At 47.9% G+C, this 18,969-nt stretch overlaps 2 protein-coding genes across 3 annotated transcripts; both read left to right on the forward strand.

The window, feature by feature from the left end:
• Positions 1 to 6: 6 nt before the first annotated feature.
• IMP3 (IMP U3 small nucleolar ribonucleoprotein 3) lies at positions 7 to 1,015 on the forward strand. Its single transcript, XM_010124800.2, has one exon. It carries the CDS (start codon positions 54 to 56, stop codon positions 609 to 611), a length of 558 nt encoding a protein of 185 aa, XP_010123102.2. The 5' UTR covers positions 7 to 53; the 3' UTR covers positions 612 to 1,015.
• Positions 1,016 to 8,327: 7,312 nt separating this feature from the next.
• On the forward strand, positions 8,328 to 18,113 carry ANKRD66 (ankyrin repeat domain 66). Of its 2 annotated transcripts, XM_086745211.1 has the most exons (4): positions 8,328 to 8,440; positions 8,714 to 8,959; positions 10,551 to 10,779; positions 17,759 to 18,113. In XM_086745211.1, the coding sequence occupies exons 2-4, from the start codon at positions 8,821 to 8,823 to the stop codon at positions 17,937 to 17,939; spliced, it is 549 nt and encodes a 182-aa protein (XP_086601337.1). In that variant the 5' UTR covers positions 8,328 to 8,440; positions 8,714 to 8,820; the 3' UTR covers positions 17,940 to 18,113. The 2 variants fall into 2 exon arrangements, with proteins under 2 accessions (XP_086601337.1, XP_086601336.1); XM_086745210.1 differs by lacking the exon at positions 8,328 to 8,440 and having other exon boundaries at positions 8,539 to 8,959.
• Positions 18,114 to 18,969: the final 856 nt, after the last annotated feature.

The following is an 18,969-nucleotide window of genomic DNA, read 5'->3' on the forward strand; positions in this document are numbered from 1 at the left end:
GTTCCTCCCCGGAAAGGGCGGTGGTTTGCGGGTGCTGGGTGAATTCCGCCAAGATGGTTCGGAAGCTGAAGTACCACGAGCAGAAGCTGCTGCGGCGGCTGGACCTGGTGAGCTGGGAGGCGGCGGGGGGGAACCTGGCCGAGGTGAAGGCCCTGCGGCGGTACCGGCTGGGCCGGCGGGAGGATTACGTGCAGTACAAGGCGCTGGCCCGCACCGTCCGCGCCTTGGCCCGCCGCCTCCGCGACCTGGGGCCGGACAGCGCCGCCTTCCGCGCCCGCTGCGCCTCCGCGCTGCTGGAGAAGCTCTACGGCCTGGGGCTGGTGAGCTGCCAGCGATCGCTGGCCGCCTGCGAGAGCCTCTCGGCCTCCGCGTTCTGCCGCCGCCGCCTGCCCTGCCTGCTGGTGAAGCTGCGGATGGCCCAGAACCTGCGCCACGCCGTCACCTTCGTGGAGCAGGGCCACATTCGCGTGGGGCCCGAGGTGGTGACCGACCCGGCTCTCCTCGTCCCTCGAGCCGTCGAGGATTTCATCACCTGGGTGGACGCCTCTCGCCTGCGGCAGAAGGTGCTGGACTACAACCAGGAGCGTGACGACTTTGACCTGGCCGCCTGAGGGATGTGCTGCCTGCCCAGACTCTGCTGCCCCTTGGAACATCCGCCAGTAAAACCACACTGGCCCCCAGACACACCCGAAACGGGGAAACGTACTCGCTTCTAGTGACATACGACTCTGCTCCTAACTCCCCTTCATGGCTGACAGCTCTGTTCGTCCCTACCAAGGAACTTCCACATCCATCGCTCCAAGAAAACATCCACTAGCCCAGCTCCATCATACTTACGTCCTGCAAAGAGAAAGCACATGGAAAGATCTCCGCCTGATCGCAGGAGAGGACGCGGTCAGGTTCGGGTGCCTGGCTGCTACCAAGAGCTGCTGGAAGGGGTTTTAAGCCTGGACAAACGGCTGTTTTAGGACTGAGTTTGGCAGCTTTGCTGCTGCTTTTCTGAGCGGTTGCTCCAAAAAACCAGAGGAGCTGCTACTGGAAGAGTTTTCTTGTAATTCTGAGGAACATGTATATGGGGGAAGTGTGGAGATTGTTTGGGGTTGGAACTAAACAAGGATGCCAAGTACTGCATTTCTGGAACTGTCAAAGTTTTAGCCAAAAATGGAATTAAAAAAAAAAAAAGGCAACTTTATTTTAATGTGAAGTTGTAAAGGCAAGTTTGACACTTTCAGTTCAATATCTTTGCTGTGTGGGGCTCCAGCTGACTGTCGGGCATAATTTACAGAGCAGGATCAAACTGGGGAGACGTTGGAGCGAAAGCCGTTCCGACCGTAACTGCAAATCTGGGGGAAACTTTTTTGTTTACTATGTAAGCCAAACAAAAACCAATACCTGAGGGCAGGCTCGGGCCTTCTGGGGCTGTTGGGAACTTTATTCCTTTTTGAAATAAAAAGCAGAAAGGCAAAAATTAAACTGTTGTTTTAAGTTGCTGAAGAAATGTGTGTGCTATTTTAGGATGTAGCTTCTCTGAGGGTTTCTTCTGATTTTTAAATATTCCAGTAAGCCATGTTTGTCATCTTGCAGATTTTTTTTTTTTAATCTAACTTTTAAATGTAACTTTAATTTTTTTTTATAGCTACAAGGCTATTACTGAGTTTGCTAGAAATACTTTCTTTCCTTTATCTGGGACTACGGAAGGGTTTGGCAGTAGGTTTAGGCGCAGAGCTTCGGGAGCTGAGACTGCTTATCCCAAGTCCAAAGGGCTGGAGTTCAGCTGTGGCCGCTGCTCTTGGTCTGGACACTTTAGTGTGGCTTTTCTGAATGGGAAAGGTGTTTTGGTGTTATTGAATCAGGACCAGAAACTATCATCAAATATTATGGCTTTTTTTTTTTTAAATGCAAACTAAATGTTAAAATTCCTACTAGTCTCGTAAGCCAGATGTATTAAGCAGAGCATTAACTTTAAAAGCAATAATAGATATTAAGAAAAGGACACCAAAGAGGTGGGGAAACCCCTTTGCTTATCCTATAAACTATTCCTGTTTATTTATACTTGAGTTTATTTCAGTAAATCATCATATGTAACAGCTTAAAAACCTTTTTGGGCATGCACATTGCTTATGATAAGAAATACAAATTGAAAAGACGTTTCATGCCTGAAGCATGACTTTTTTTTAAACACCTTTCCAGCTTTCATCTGTAACAACGTCATTATTTCTTGGGAAATTCAGGTCCAGGTAAAAATGCTGTATTTGCTCTGCCTTACTCTTACTAACAGCACAGCGACACGCCCTGTGTAGGGCATTTTACTACTCAGATACTAAAATACTGCTCTGCACCATTTGTCCAGCCCTCAAAGGAGCAGCAGAAGAGGAAACCTTGAACCTCCAGCCTGTTAGCCTCCATAGTTTACATCACCAGCCTGCTCTTTTTTCTTAAACCAACTTTTCATCATTCGTCTGCGCACCTTCAGCATCTTCTGTAGCAGAAGAGAAGCAGCCCCAAAACCTGCAGGCTGTTAAATTACGTGACAGCAGTGGTAGCTACCTGACCTCCTTCACCCCTGCTTCCCTCCTGCCCTATTGGAAATCTGATCTTTCGTGCTTTTAAAGAAATGCATCAGGTTGTGTCTTTTACATGTCTGCGTGTGTCCTACGTCTGGAAGTCTGTGGCCCTGCTGGTTTTACGGTAGCTGAGACCTGAGGTGCATGCCCTGCTCCTAAGTTTTTAATAGCCAGAGTGCACGCACTCCTCGGAAGAGAGCTGGGCCCGCTTCAGGTGTGATAAACGGAGCGTTTTCTCGATCTGAAAATGGAAGTTACATCGGACAGCAGCATGCTCATGTTCTTACTCATGAATGTAATCCGACGAATGCTGGCTTCCTTGTGTTTAATGATGTTTTTGCCTTTAGTTTGTGAGTTTGAGTTTGTTTACCGGAGCTGACGTGCTGTAGCTGCGGCCGGGCGGTTCCCGCAGCAGCTCTGGAGCCAGGGATTGCAGGGGTGCAGGAAGCAGCTCCGACAGCTTTCCCTGGCACTTGGATAAACATGGAGGCTTTTTTTTAAATCTCAAAGCTGGATCTAACATGGGTATAAATCAGCGCTGGCCGCCATGGGTCAGTGCAAGCTGGCCCAAGAACGTGAACGGCATTGTGCTTTTTTAGGCCAGATCCTGCAAACTCTCCGCTCCAGCACTCCAGGGATTTGCAGCAGGAGAGTTTACACTGATGAGAGCAGCAGAATGGGGTTGTGGGTGTCACTGTCCTTCTTCCCAGCACCTGAAGCGGGTTTGCTGTTCCTCAGGCTGTTCAGCATCTCCGTGAAGCTTGTGGAAAGTCACTGGTGGAGGAGAACAGGGGATGGTGGTGCTGGTGTTGGGGAGAGCTGTCCCCACGCCTGACAAAAACCTGATTGATCTCTGCCACTTCCAGGAGCGTCCATCCCCGCGGCTGGGGGCTGGCGGGGTGCCAGTGTCTCCGGCAAGAGCAGAAGGGGCTGCGTAGGGGTCTGGGCAGTGCAAGAGCCTTCAGAGCAAGCAGCGAGCATTTCCCATGCAGGAGCTCTCTCTTGAAAGTGGGCCGTAGTCAGGAGATTTTACCAGGGCCTATGGTTTTAGGGGTTTTTTTTCCCTTGATTTTTTTTTTTTCTGTTTTTTTTTTTTTATTTTCCCTCTCTTCTTTTTCCCCTGACCTTGGCTTGTTCTTTATTTGAAAGCTGCCAGAGTGGGGGAGCTCAGCCTTGGGAATGCGGAGGAGCTGAAGGAAAGTCCTTCACACTGACGCCTTTTGTGTTGCAGGGTGTAAGTGGCTGAGGCTGTCGCTGAAATGCAAATGTGTCTTTTTTTTTTTTCCAGTAAACAAGAATGCTACATATTTTAAAGGCTGCTTCCATCCGACATCTTGGCGTGGCTTAGTGCAGAGGTGATGCTGACCTCGGTAATTCGGTGATAGCACATCACGGCGAGCACAGACGGCACATAGGGCTGGGGAAGGACGTACATTCCCTTGCCAAGATAGGGTGCAGAGACTTGAGAGAAGCGATGGTGGAGCTGGGTGATTCCCAGCCTTTTGGGTGATGCTCCTGCCTCCTGGGCCAGGGCTTCCCAGCCACATCTCAGGGCACTTCCACGCGCTCATCTCAGTAGCTCTCCCCAGTGAGACGTTCCCCAGCAGAGGGAGGTGTCACTGTCCCCTTCTTGAGCTCCGAGTACTCTGTTTTAAGTACATCCCCTGCCTGATTTGGCACTAGAGATTGAACCAAAGAGCCGTTTCTCATCACTGGGGTATGGGATCACCTTAGTCCCTACCCCCGATACCAAATCATTTCAACATTCACTGGGTCTGGGGGAAAAAGCGCCCCTAAGTGTTATGCCACCGTTTACCTGAGAGGCCCAGTTCTGGTCCCTGCTCTTAAATGCTCAGTTTTAGGCAGTGAAGCAATTCTTCTCACCCTTTTATTGCTGCTTTGGGCCTGAAGCAGAACCAGAGTGGAAAACCTCTCTGGTGTGTGGTCGGGACGCGGGGAAGCAGCAGGCAGCAGCTTTGGAGTCAGCAGAAGGAGGCACTTGGGTTTGGTCTTCCCATAAACCACAGAGCTTCTGGATCCAAGGGCTAAATCCAAGTGTACCTCCTCCAGCAAGCACCTCCTCTCACTTCCCTGCAAGCACGACTCCACTGTAGAAAGGTCCCACCACCACTAATATTAGCTAATTCCAAAGAGATAAAAGTGTTTCACTTGCAGCAGGCAGAGAAAAAGGGGAGGCCAACCACTAACGACAGCCAGAGATGGAGACTTGAGCATCTGCGGTTTCCTCCTGGAGCTGCCCGTTAGAGGTCTCCGCGTGTCCCCAGCATGTCACGACAGCTTCTCGCCTGCTGTAAACCGTATCAGCGGGGCTGATACGTGCAAGTGTGGATGGCACTGCTGCCCTTGGTTCCTACCTCGAAGAGCCATCACCTGCTGCTCCTGGAGAGGCTCAGATGGTTTTGTCACGGGGTAAAGTACAGGCAGGCTCTCCCAGCGAGTTCATCTGTTACAGCCACCACCTTGTTGCCTCTATCTGAGCTCATCAGACTTAAAACACACTGGGGGAGAACCACATCCTAAACCCGCCAACTCTCTCACCACTGGTTCTGACAGCAGCTGGGACATGGGGTCCCATGCAGGCACCCACCTGGGTTTGGGGGAGTGAATGCTGTGTGGGCAGAGCAGCCAAAACATGCTCTGTTTTCCTCTCAGCCTCTCAGAAGAATTTAGGCCAGGAAGGACCACTGGAGGTCACCTGGTCCAAACCCCTGCTCAAAGCAGGGCACACATGGGGCTGCCTCAGCTTTGCGTGTCTCCATGCTAGATGCCTGAAGCAGGGATTAATCACCCTCACTGTGAATTTTTTTTTCCCCTTCCATCTAGTCTGAGTTCCCTCTGCTGCAGCCTGGGACAGCTGCCTCCTGTCCGCACGCTGTGCACATTTGTGTCAGGATTTGGGAGGGGGGGTTACTTTTCCCCACGGAAAACTTGATTCACCTTTTCCCCAAGCGCTGGCTGTACACGCAGCAGGGAAGGGATGAGTCCATCGTATCCTCCCCTTGCAGCTGACCCGGAGTGAATCCCACCCCTCTGCAGGGACATGCAGGGATTTTTGGGCAAATGAGGGGCACAAGCCTTCGAGCAGGGATCAAGACCCTGATGGGGACAGGCTTTGGGCCAAAGCCGAGGAGCAGGTGCACCGCCGAGGGTCTACGTTGAAGCAACCCAACTCCTTCAAATCCTCCTCGAGCCACCGTCGCACCTCCCCAGACCTTTCTACCCCCTTTTAGCAGCCCCCGGCGATCCACGTACCTGGTGTGCAGCGTCCCAGCCGCCCTCCACTGCTGTCCCGCTGGCCAGAGGAGCAAGATGGACTCTTTGGCCGCCCACGACCCTCCGGAGCCAGGCGAGAGGCGACTGTTCCCGCAGGAGGACGTCTCTCTTGAGGGCAGAGCGACTGCCGGGCTCTCCCCGAGGGGGAGGGACCAAACTTTGCCTTAGTTTTCAGATGAGACGATCTTTCCAGGACAGATCTTCCCCGGGGCCTGGAAAAAAAGTTTCCGGCATGGAGCCATCCCCAAAAAAATGCTGCAAGTCCCAGAGGACTCCGCGGCTGCTTAGGTGCCAGGCTGTGCCTTTGCAGGGCAGGGACAGGTTTAGATACGGGGTTGTTTGCGTGTGGCTGTGAATTTCTGGCTTTCCTCGCGGCGCTGCTGAGCCTGATGGCGTAAGGCTGGATCACGCACCGGGATCCCTGCCAGAAAATTTCCCCCCCGCCTGGGTTGCAACACCCCGAGGAAGAGCTGCCGTGCTGATGGCTGGGCGAGGAGGGGAGACCTTTGGCTCAAGGTCCTTCCATAAAAATCCAAATATTTTCCACTGGCCTTGTGAGAAGGGAATAACACCCCCCTGAGGAAGCTGGTCCCACTTTTGGGTGCAGCCTTAGGAGAGGGTTAAGGTGGATCAAGCGCAGGTCCCTACTTACAGCACGGATCCACACCCACCCCCTCCTTTGCACAGCCCCAGCGTTTGCCCCCTCAAATGCGCTGAAATTGGGGAATTAACCCTAAAACCAGCACTGCTAGTAAAAGATTGGTTTTCTGAGAGAGCAACAGGTTGATCCAGCTGATGAAACAGCCACACGAGCTTCCAGACTAGCAAAGGGAGGCACCAGGGGCTGGAGGGAAGTAAAATTTGGCTTGGCCCAAATTTCTTACGAAGCTGTGCTGTGGACTGTCTGTGGAGAGCTGGGGAGCTCCTGGGGTGGGATCACGGGTTTCGCTTCCTCCCCCTTTGTGTGTATGCGTGTGCGTAGGATCTGAAGCTAGCGGAGCACAAAGGTTCTTGAAATTTAAGTTACATTTTTAAACTCTGAGGTTTTTTTTTGGCATTTCCTTGGAAAAGAATAAGAAAGTTGTGTGGAAAGGTCCAAGATTTTTTTTTCTGTATTTTTGTCCAGTGCTCATTTCAGTGACAACTGAGTGCATTAAAGTGTAACATTTTCGGGATAGATTTTGTGCTTGCCCTGGTTTTATTTTGGGGGGGGGGGGGCTATAGTGGCAGAAACTACAGAAGTAGTTTCCCCTTTGTTCAGTGGACTCGGCCGGGCCTAGGGCGGACGTGCTGCTGGCCAAGGCCGAGCCAATTGGTAACAGAATGTTCTGTGATAACGCCTCTGCGATAATGTATTTAAGAAGGGGAAAACAGAAAAAAAAAAAAGAAGAGAAGATGTGAAGAAGCTGAAGCAGGGGCAGAGAGGGGGAGGCGCGAGCCTTGTGGGCCTTGCGGCCATCACCCTCTGGCCTCCCACTGGGCAGCTGACTGGGCCTGACTTGCCCCGGCCCATGGTGGAGCAGGTTGTTCCCCTGCAGCCCATGGAGGTCCACGGAGGAGCAGAAATCCACCTGCAGCCCGTGGAGGACCCCATGCTGGGACAGGTGGATGCCTGAAGGAGGCTGTGGCCCGTGGAGGGCCTGCTGGGGCAGCTATTCTGGAGGGACACACCAAAGCCAATGATACTTTTGTGGCCCACTGAAGATCTCCAAAATTTATTATATTTTTTAATATGTTCAGTTTTTCCCAGATGTGTAGGAGTCAAACTCAGTAGAAGTCATGCATGGGTCTTTCTCTTGGATCTGATCTGTACAGTCCAACCTCCTAGGCCAGGGGACCTGCTGAAGCAGGCTGTGATTCCCTCTGACCTTTGTATCTCATATTTTTCTTAGAAGAAAGCAGAGCGAAGACGGTGGTGTCCTACCAGCCTGGATTTTGGATGCGGTTGGATTACATATGGGATCTGGGAGCAGGGAAATGGCCCCATCCACCTCTGGCTCCCAGGACGTAGCTCCTAGGGTTGCAAATCTTCCTTGCATCGGCCTCTTTAAGCTCCGGTGTTGGTCCTTTCCAAGATGCTGAACATGGAAATTGCACACTTTTCAATCTGTGAATATTCCTTCATTAAGTAAATGCAATGCTAAAACTGGAGCAAATCCTAAAACTTCCAGTTTTTGAAGGAAACTGGACTAATTAGCTCAAGATCAACTGTTGATATGGGAATATAAAAGTTTTCTCCTCATTGGTTTGGCCAGACTGGAGAAAATATTGCAGGGTTTCCATCCTCAGGGGTACCATAGTGATCCTTGCAAGCTGTTTAAATTCCCTGCCAGCAAAGCAGCTGGAAATATCCCCTAGCACCGGTATAATTGTTGAAATCCACAGCTTTGCAGGGGCTGAAGATCTTGCATTTCTTGATGGGGGTCTGTTGGATGAGATGAGATTTTTAAGCAACGTGGCATAGCTTGATTATTTGCACCAAAGAAGACCAGAAGATACTTGCACAGACATTTATTTCATTGCAATAAAATACTACTAATAATGGATCTGCAGCATTGGCAAGGGAGGAGCCAGTTTCCATGGTGCGTGAGTACCAACAGATCTGTGGCAAATGTTTGGCCTGAGCTGGCTGTTCGTTAGCAACATCCTGGAGAAATGCAATGTGGTTTTGTCCTTTCTATAAAGGGCTGTGCTTTGCTCCAGATTTTCATGACTGTAAATTAAACATCACCATCACTCTGTGAACACTGGTTTGAAGATAAATTATTTTTTTCCTTTCTATCATTACTTTTTCCTTTTTTAAAAAAAAAAAAAAATCCTGGTTTCTTACAGTGCATGTCTTGTTTTTAGTGCAGATGCTGCTTGATTTGTTAAAATTGCTCTTGAGAGGACCTGACCCAACAGTGAACACCCACTAAACGACCGTTGCCCTTTTACCAGGCACCCTTCTGAAGCGTGCAGCATGACAGAGCTCCACGAAGCCGCGGCTTTGGGGGACTACGACCTGGTGGAGGAGATTTTGAGAGCAGGGCGCTGCGACCCAAATCACAAGGATGTCGACTGGCACGACAGGACCCCGCTGCACTGGGCTGCTGCAAAAGGTAGGGACACCCCTGCTCTGTTACCTCTGCAAACTGGCATCATGAAAGGTGATGCTGGTTGTAATTACGTCTTGCTACGATGGCACTTGATGCTGGTGATAGTCACAGCTTGTGTCTGAACGTTTTTAGTGAGCAGGAAAGAGAAAAATACCGATTTCAATGGGAACTTTTCCATCAAAATTATTTATGGAATTACCATCAAAGTAATATTTTAGCTTTTTTTTTTCTGCTGCAAGTGAAAATTTACAATTTACGTGATATGTACATATAGCATACCTGCTTGTCCCTTGCATTACTTAGATTCTCAGAGGTGACTTTGTGCAGTGCAGAGGAGTTATTTCTAATGTAAAACTGCATGAATGAGCAGAAAGTCAAACCCACTGTATTTATACCAGGTATCTATCAAACTCAATAGAACAAAATAATTACACTGTTGTTTTACATTGCCCTCCCTTTATCCCACCTGGTCAAATGAACAACACAGGACCAGAGTTGTTTGCAGCTCCCATTTTGTCCTTCACCATCAGAAATGTCTGTTAAAGTCAAATACCCCTTTGCAGCCCAGAAAAAAGATGAATGCAAAAATATATAAAGTATAATTGCCCACAACGTAAAATGGGAAACAGGACCTGCGCTCCTCCGTGCCAGGGTGTTTGTTACACATTGGGATCTCTCATGTCACGGGGGATTTCTGTCAGATTTCTGTCTTTGCTCGGAAATCATGTGTGTGATTTGCTGGTTTACACTTGACACTATGCCTCACTTTTGCCCTGATTACTCTTTTGGGCAGCAGAAAAGGGAACTGAGTTCTTTAAGAAAAGCTGTTTCATGCATATATAGATATAGATCAACATTATCTATAAAAAGTTAATGTGATTAAAAATGTTAATTGTCAAAGCATGAAATCAGAGAATGAGGCTTTATAAATGCTATGACTCTCTCTGATAAGCACAAAATAATATCTACTGAAAACCACCGCTGGTGAGAAAACCACATTTCCATAGCAATAGGTTATTGTGAAATGGTGATGAGAGGCTGGCCTAGGTGCCATTGGAAATTATCTGGCTCAGTGAAGACAGTGTGAAGTGGGGTAGAAATAACATTTTTTGCTTCTTTAAGCAATTCCACAAGTTAGAAAAATGTGAAGGTGAATGAAAACAAGTAATTTCTCTATCTCCTATCAGACAAACCTTTGTTTTACTAAAGCGGTTCACAGGTTTTCCAGTTTTTTAATATTTAAATTTTATTTTGCATTGAACTAAAAACCAAAATGGAACAATGAAATGTTCAATAGCCATCTGGTCAATTACTAATTGAGATATACTGTTCAGAAATTAGTAGAAAGTTTTTGTTTTTATTATTGTTCTTGTTGTAAAATGCTTCTGGAAGCAGTCTAGTTTGAAAAAAAAAATCATCATTTTCTAATGAGTATCATTTATTTGATAAATCAAATGGCCAGGTTGTGGGTAAAATCCATCATTACATGACTGAGGGAATTGCGATCAAATGTGTTCAACTGTCTTCTGCATCCTGAAGGTATAAAGACTAACGGAGGTGCATCTTCTCTCCCTATTTTGCTACCCGACGCAAGGGCAATCGGAGCTGGTCAAGCTCCTTGTGGATCACGGCGCCCGGCATTGCCTGCGGAGCGATGTGGGCTGGACTCCAGCTCACTTTGCTGCCGAGTCAGGGAGACTGGGGGTGCTTCGCACCCTTCATTCCCTGCACGCTGCCATGGATGCGGTCGACCTCTTCGGCGACACTCCCAAGAGGCTTGCGGAGATCTACGGTCACCAAGACTGCTCCAGGTTCTTGGAAACGTGAGTAGCGATGGCTGGTCCCAGTGCACCAGCTGGTGGGGCTTCAGCAATGAAAAATAAATTGACTGCTATGTAGAGGACCAGAACAAATATGAGTATGTCACTTATCTGTCCAACTAAAGCCTACTGAAGCCATCAAGCATGAGTAGTGGATAAGCGTATACGGGTCCTTGTCACGAGGAAGCCATTGGGAAGACATTTATTTGTTCCACTGCCTTCTACAGTTTGCCTTGGTATGTTTTCAAAATTGTTACCACTTCATGACATCATTGATTTATAAGGGTATTACAGAGTGATTATTAAGCAATGGAAATGAAAGCAAGAACTAACAAGTATTAACACCTCAGGGTGGTGAATACTGAATACACAGGTTGAGTTGTTTTAGAACAGCGCTTTAGGAGGTGGTGTTAGTGCATGTATATCATTCGGCTTTTCCTGTAGTAGAGAACAGATTTTACGGTCCTGCCATAGTCCTTAACTGGCGTCTTTTTTACCGCTGCCGCATTCTCAAGACTGCTTCGGCACCATATAAATGGTGGATTTTTTTGTATAGACACATATCCAACTCAAAGTCTCCAGCTTGCTTTCATTGAGGAGTTCAGCACAAGAGCTGCCAAGTTCAAAATCAGGCATAGTGACTGTGCAAATATCTGAGATGGCCAGTGCCTACCAAATGCCACCTTTCATTAACTGATGTAAACCTCTCTGTAGGTACTGTTGTCCTTTTGCTGTGCTTCTACAGCTTGCAGGTTCCTGCTGAAATGCTCCATGCCCACTCTTAATATTGACAGAGCATCAGTGTAGGAAGAGACACCCAAAGTGTGCAAAATCCCCCTGTACACAGCTCAAAAAACTTTCTAGGGGAGCCATATGTTCCTGTTTCTCTGCTCTGGCTATTATGGTTGCTTCTGGACCTTTACATTTCACTTGCCCATGCGACATCCAGGACACATCACATCTAAAGCCTTGCTGGTTTTGGAGCTGACATGCTGCAAACCCTCACTATTCACCACCTTCCTTCCACAGAGAAGGACAAGCTCTTAGCATAGAATCATAAAATCATATAATAGTTTGGATTGGAACGGACGTTTAAAGGGCATCTGGTCCAGCCCCCCTGCAAGAAGCAGAGATCAGGTTGCTGAGAGCCCCATCCAACCTGGCTTTGAATGTTTCCAGGGATGGGGCATCCACCACCTCTCTGGGAAACCTGTGGTGTTCCACCACCCTCATTGTAAAAAAAAATTTCTTGATGTCTAATCTGAATCTACCTCCCTCTATGTTAAAACCATTACCCCTCGTCCTATCGCAACAGGCCCTGCTAAAGAGTTTCTCCCCGTCTTTCCTATCAGCCCCCTTTAGGCACTGGAAGGCCACTATAAGGTCTCCCTGGAGCCTTCTCCTCTCCAGGCTGAACAGTCCCAACTCTCTCAGCCTGTCCTCATAGGAGAGGTGCTCCAGCCCTCTGATCATCTTTGTGGCCTCCTCTGGACTCACTCCAACTGGTCCACATCCTTCTTATGTTGGGGGCTCCAGAACTGGATGCAGTACTCCAGGTGGGGTCTTATAAGAGCAGAGTAGAGGGGCAGAATCCCCTCCCTCGACCTGCTGGCCACGCTCCTCTTGATGCAGCCCAGGATACAGTCGGCTTTCTGGGCTGCAAGGGCACATTGCTGGCTCATGTTGAGCTTCTCGTCCACCAGCACTCCCAAGTCCTTCTCCTCAGGGCTGCTCCTGATCCATTCCCTGCCCAGCCTGTATTTGTGCCTGGGATTGCCATGACCCAGGTGCAGGACCTTGCACTTGGCCTGTTTGAACTTCATGAGGTTGGCACGGGCCCACCTCTCCAGCCTGTCAGGGTCCCTCTGGATGGCATCCCTCCCCTCCAGCGTGCTGACTGCACACACAGCTTGGAGTCGTTGGTGAACTGGCTGAGGGTGCACTATGAGGGTGCACTATCACCATTAGCCCTGCAGTTTAAAGAAATTGAAACAACCAGCAGCTGATACCTAAGCTTTGCTAATCAGTTTTTTTACTACCTAGACCCAGCTGGGATAAGCTCAGGTTTGCTGGTTCTTTGAGAATGGGACATTTTCTTCCAGAGGAGAGTGTCTCTTTGTACTGTTCTCAGTTCTTGGCATGCTTAGTTTCTGTATCAGAACAGCTAAATATTGTCTGTCCTAGAGAGTGAAAGGTCTGCAAGCTTGTTCCTCTCGATTAATCATTTATAGCAATTGCTTACCTATTCAGTGCTGTCATTTTTGCACTGATCTCAGCATTAAATCCTGCTTATCGAGGCCTACCAAGTCTGTAGCATTTGCCACGCACCAGGCTGTGGTGGTGAGGTGACAGCGTGGGCAGGGAAATTGCCTGGATGATGCTGATGAGCGATGCCCGCCGCGGGCAGAGGCACCTGCGCTGGTGGAGGCGGCTGGGAGAATGATTGACAGGATGATTGACATCCTGGTCTGAGCCACCTAGGCAGCAGCCTAGGGTGACTCATGCAGCTGAAGGAGGGTTTTCTAAGGTGAATGACTAATTTAAGGTGGAAAACTTGTTTTTCAGAGCCATGTGCTGCCCTGGCTTGCCCTATGGCTGCACAGCCCAGCCAGGAATGTGGCTGGGAGAACTTAATAACTGGGAAGATGCTCTGAACGCCCCTGCCTAGGATGTTTTATAAGACACATGAAGCCTGTATGATCACTTCACAGCCATAATAGAGCCTGTGGGCAGCCAAGAGTTTATCACTGGGGCTCAGGAGCCCCTTTCTTAAACCCGACCAGTATAATTTACAGAGTGGATGCCTTCACCCTCAGGCAACAGCTTCACCTCCTCACGCCAGCAAACTTGGAGGTAACTAGGAGGAATTGCTGACATTTGTAGTATAGTCACGGTTACCTTCTGCTCCTCCAGGTGTGCAGAAGGTCCCAGAGGTGATGTCTGTGGTCAGGCAGTGCTCCGTGGCTCTGGTGTGAGCTGGGCAGTACCGACGTGTGCGGCAGGTGGAAAATGAAGTGGAATAGATCTGCCCTGTGCTCGTGGTGTTGGTGGTATTGCTATGTAAATATGAGGGATATTTTGTTACAGAGCATCGCCGTCAGTTTTGGATATTTGCCTGTCATGCAAAAAAGAGAGAAAAGGCAATTTAAAAAATAACAGCCTGTGCCAAAAGCAGGGCTGACACGCATATCTAAATAGGTCTACAAGCATCCAAATCCTTCCTAAATCCCTGTTCAGCCCCCTCTGGCACCACCGTGATCCTTGCATGCTGTGTGTCTGGCCGCAGGTGCTGCTGGCTGTGTGAACACACCCCTGCCTGCCTGGGCTGAGCCACCGCTCTCTGCTGGGGATTGTTTGCATCAACATGGAAATATTACATGTATCGACATGTAAATGTTATTAACATGTAAATGTTAGGAATATTCTGCTACAGAGTAGCCGCACCACTCACTGAGGTTTGCATGGATATACAAAGAGCAGGAAACAGCCTTCAAAATACAGCTGCCTCTGATTAACAAACATAATTTGCATCAGATTTTTTTTTTTGCATGAGAAGAGATTTACCCTGGATGCTGTGAGAGCTGCCGGCAGTGGCACCGAGGCAACACAGAGACCGGGGCTCATGCTGCTGCCAGCCTCTCTGCAAAGTGCCGAGCGTTGAAACTGCACCCAAGGCTCCTGCTCTCTAAGCAGAGGGCATACATATATATACACACAGGTATGTATATACACACATATATGTCTACACACCCCCACATACGTATGTTTGTGTGTGTTCCCAACAAAGACAGCATTGCCCTGATGTCACAGTGCTGCTGTGTTACAGAAAAAAGGGATTTTTCTCAATCTTTGTTGTACTGAGCGCCTACAAAATCAAACCTCTGCAGCAGGACAAAAGGCTTCATCTTCTCCTAGATGAGATGTACAACATAAGAAGGACATGGACCTGTTGGAGTGAGTCCAGAGGAGGACATGAAGATGATCAGAGGGCTGGAGCACCTCTCCTATGAGGCCAGGCTGAGAGAGCTGGGGCTGTTCAGCCTGGAGAAGAGAAGGCTCCGGGGAGACCTTATAGTGGCCTTCCAGTGCCTAAAGGGGGCTGATAGGAAAGATGGGGAGAAACTCTTCAGCAGGGTCTGTTGTGATAGGATGAGGGATAATGGTTTTAAAATAGAAAGAAGCAGATTCGACTTAGACATTAAGAAAAAGGTTTTTTACAATGAGGGTGGTGGAACACCACAGGTTGCCCAGAGAAGCTGTGGATGCCCCATCCCTGGAAACATTCAAGGCCAGGTTGGACGGGGCTCTGAGCACCTTGATCTGGTTGGAGATGTCCCTGCTCCTTGCAGGGGCATTGGACTGGATGGCCTTTGAAGGTCCCTTCCAACCCAAACTATTCTATGATTCTGTACAACTGGGATGTCTGTGCCTGGGTGCTGGCAGTGGGAGAGTGCACGGAGGAGTCTCTGTGAAAAGAGATTGGGGCTACACCATTCCAGACACATCACAGAGCACAGCTCAGCCCATCAGCAATACTGGTGGCTCCTCTGGGAAAGTATATTTAAGAAAGGCCAAAAATGCCCACGCTACAGCCCATGGAGGACAATGGTGGAGCAGATATCCACACTGCAGCCCATGGAGGACTGCACGCTGCAGGAGGTGAACATGCCCTGAGGGAGCTGCAGTCCACAGAGAGCCTATGCTGAAACTGGTTTACTCTGAAGGACTGCAGACCATGGGAAGGATCCACACTGGAGCAGAGGAAGAGCATGAGGAGGGAGTGGCAGAGATGAAGTGTTATGGACTGACCACAACGCCCATCTCCATCGCCCTGTGCCTCTTGGGGGGACGAGGTAGAAGTCTTGGGAATGAAGGAGTGAAGTTGAGCCTGGTAGGTTTAGTTTTGTCTTTGTTTCTCATCATCCTACTCTATTGCCAATTGGCAATAAATTAAACTGATTTTCCCCAAGTCTGTTTTGCCTATGACAGTAATTGGTAACTGATCTCCGTGTCTTTATTTTGACCCAAAAGCTTTTCTGTCTTTCTTCTCCTGTCCTGTTGAGGAAGGGCAATGAGAGAGTGGCTGGATGGGCATCTGGGAGACGGCCAAGGTCAACCCACCAGAGTGGCTCCTGTTTTTCCAGTACTTTCTCCTACATACCACTGACATGAGAAAGAAAAGAAGGCCCAAGTTTTTGCTTTTGCTACTTTTTGAAAGAGACCTGAAAGAAATTTTCAGTGACTTGAAACTTAGGGCTTGGACTAGATCATCTCCAAAGGTCCCTTCCAATGCAAACCATGCCATGATTCTATGTCGTGTGACTTGGACATGAAAGATAGACATGCTTATTCTTTTAAAATTCCTCAGTGCCTACACAATGCAGAAAGTAGCTGTCTGTTTTTTAGTTTGGGGTCATTTTTTTTTCCAAAATAATTGACTGTGTCAGTGCTAGGCATGTGTAAAGATTGTAAAGAGAAAGTTAACAACACCTAATAGGAAAAATAATTAAGAGCTGTGATTAACAAAACCATAACTGAGATTATGAAGTAAATTCTGCTCAAAGGAGCATTTTGGTCTTAATGGAGGTGTTTTTTAATTTGCTTTGGTTGTTTGTAATAGGAAGTGTGTTGAAAAAACATTAATATTTCAAGACTATAAGGAAAACTACAGTCAGGCATGTTTCTTTTCAGGTTAGCTTGTACAGTGTCCTTCAGTGAAGATCTGGGACTACGTTTGGTAGCAAATATATGAATATGAATTGGTAAATCACAGATGCCAAGAGTAAACTCAGTGCTGACTTGGAAATCCCAAGGTCTGGATAGATGATGGTTCAGTGTCTGACATCCACAGGTTTCACACACTTGAGATCATGGAGATAACTTGAAAAACACAGCTAAAAATCCCAACAATCAGAGGAGAGTTGTGAAAGATTTGCACATGGAGATATTGGGCTGAGGGAAATGGTATCTACATAACTAAAAGTTTTCCCGTGTGTGCTGGTTTTGGCTGGGGTAGAGTTAATTTTCTTCACAGTAGCTGGTATGGGGCTGTGTTTTGGATTTGTGCTGAAAACAATGCTGATAACACACAGATGTTTTAGTCACTGCTGAGCATCGCTTAAAACAGTCAAGGCCTTTTCCACCTCTCACCCCACCCCACCCCACCAGTGAGTAGGCTGGGGGTGCATAAGAAGCTGGGAGGCGACACAGCTGGGACAGCTGACCCCAACTGACCAAAGCGACATTACATACCATATGGCATATGGTTCAGCATATGGAGCCAGGGGAGGAAGAAAGAAGGGGAGATGTTGGAAGTTGTGGCATTCGTCTTCCCAAGTAACCATTGAATCTCCACAGCACAGTCTTTGCTTAATTCAAATTATTATTTAAAAAAACAGAAGTGGGAATGAATTGTTGAGTTAAGTTCTGGATTTGAATGCAAAGTTTAGCAAAACTTCAGGGCTGAATTGGATTAGGATTAGATAATTTCTGAGATTAAAAGGTCATTTATAAAGAATAACTGTAACTCCCAAATTCCAGTTGTCTTCAGATCTGATGTTTTGGCGTTAAGAATTTCTAATACTTATGAATGAATAGTACAAAAAATAAAAGAAAATGGAAATGCTGCAGTTGCAGTGAATTAATGTGCCACGTACAATTGCATTAAATATGCTTAAGTCTATTCAAAAGCACACGAATTCACAAGATCAATCTTTGAGAGCTTCCCATGGTTAAAATGATGATTCCAACGGTAAAAATCTGATCTCACTGTAGATCCTTACCAAAGGTTTCCTGCTTCAGTCCAACTCTCAGTGAGTACCTGGTCACTCGGAGTGATGAATGCTGTTGGATTTGGAGCCTCGGTGTTTTCTCATGTATTGCTGGCAAATGATCCCCGTTCCTGTAGATAGGCTGCTCATGAATGATGGTGTGCCTGTGGTGTGCTCAGTATCTGAAGATGCACTCTTGCTTTCTTCCTCAGAGCAGAGGTGGAGAGCAGAAACTATCGCAGGACAGCCGCAATGAAAGGAATCCCCTTAGACCAGAGAGATGAAGACTGGGAGCTCAAGAAAGAAGAGCTTAAGAGAAACCCACCATGTTCTCAGGAGAACTATGCATCCTTTGCTCAAAAGAAAAATCAAAAGAAAAGGGGGAAGCAGTAGTGTGCCCTGCCTACCTGGTGCTGCTGACAACTTGCAATGCAGAGCAAAGACACTGGCAGGCCTCAGGTGCATTTGCAGGGTGAAATATGGATGAACAGGAGAAGCAGATGGCCACAAGGATGCATCCGTGTGATATACTGTAAATAGTGTCATTAATAAAGAGCAGGTAGAAGTGCTTCTGTCTGTCTGTGTGTCTGCACATATCAGATCTCAAACATCAGAAAACTACAGAAGATGTTTAAGTGTACTAATACTCTAATTCACTGAAATGTATAAATTTACAGAAATGACAGCACTTAGCCATATTGCCTGTGGGGGAAATGGTTTTGCTCCTAATTGATTCATGAAAACATCTGTGGTTCTGCTCACTCAGGTGATGTCTGTGGCTTTTGCTCATTTGCTTCTGGTCCTGAGTCAACCAGGAGGCTCTGTAGAGGCTTGTAGCCTCTGGTGGTGCCTCTCTCTTTTCTTTGGGAGTGAGCTGTAGTTAATTCTCCTGGCTGAAGGGGACATGTTGATGTTGACCTTTTCCTGGACACATGGGTCTGCATCTGACCTTTTCCTGGACACATGGCCTGCATCTACCATTTCTGGTCCAGCAAACGGGAAAACGTTCTCCCTCATTGCTGCTTTCAGACATCTGTGACTGCCAGGACAGTTAGAGCACTGCCTTATTTTTAGCAGTGTCCCCAGCCATTTTTAAGTCTGTGCATGTAGGAATGTTGTGGAACCAGTCCTGAGCTATCTCTCTGCTCATCAACACTTTCCATGGCAAAAGTATTTTTAATTCTTTCGCTTCTCAACCATTAAAAATGTTTTGAGTTTGACCCAAAGCTCTCTTCCAGACCACGACAGCAGTGGGCAGCCATTCATATTGATGTCTGACGTCTTTTATGTGTCTTCTTCCTCTCACCTTATGTGTCTGCCTCCCTTCCCCTCTGCTTCCCCTCCTCTACCCAAACGTGGTGCTTCTTAGGTGCCGTGGTTACAGGTGTCCTTCACAAAGTCAGAACACTCAGGCATCGCAATC

Source organism: Chlamydotis macqueenii, chromosome 3 (genome assembly GCF_036417535.1).
Source record: "Chlamydotis macqueenii isolate bChlMac1 chromosome 3, bChlMac1.mat, whole genome shotgun sequence".
Classification (NCBI taxonomy): domain Eukaryota; kingdom Metazoa; phylum Chordata; class Aves; order Otidiformes; family Otididae; genus Chlamydotis; species Chlamydotis macqueenii.

What these genes read in the sequence shown, in the direction of transcription:
- IMP3 (XM_010124800.2), top strand. Translation starts at nt 54, where the DNA reads ATGGTTCGGAAGCTGAAGTACCACGAGCAGAAGCTGCTGCGGCGGCTG.
- ANKRD66 (XM_086745211.1), top strand. Translation starts at nt 8,821, where the DNA reads ATGACAGAGCTCCACGAAGCCGCGGCTTTGGGGGACTACGACCTGGTG. An exon ending in GCACTGGGCTGCTGCAAAAG is followed by an intron (nt 8,960 to 10,550) that starts GTAGGGACACCC and finishes ACCCGACGCAAG; the next exon opens with GGCAATCGGAGCTGGTCAAG. An exon ending in TGCTCCAGGTTCTTGGAAAC is followed by an intron (nt 10,780 to 17,758) that starts GTGAGTAGCGAT and finishes TTTCTTCCTCAG; the next exon opens with AGCAGAGGTGGAGAGCAGAA.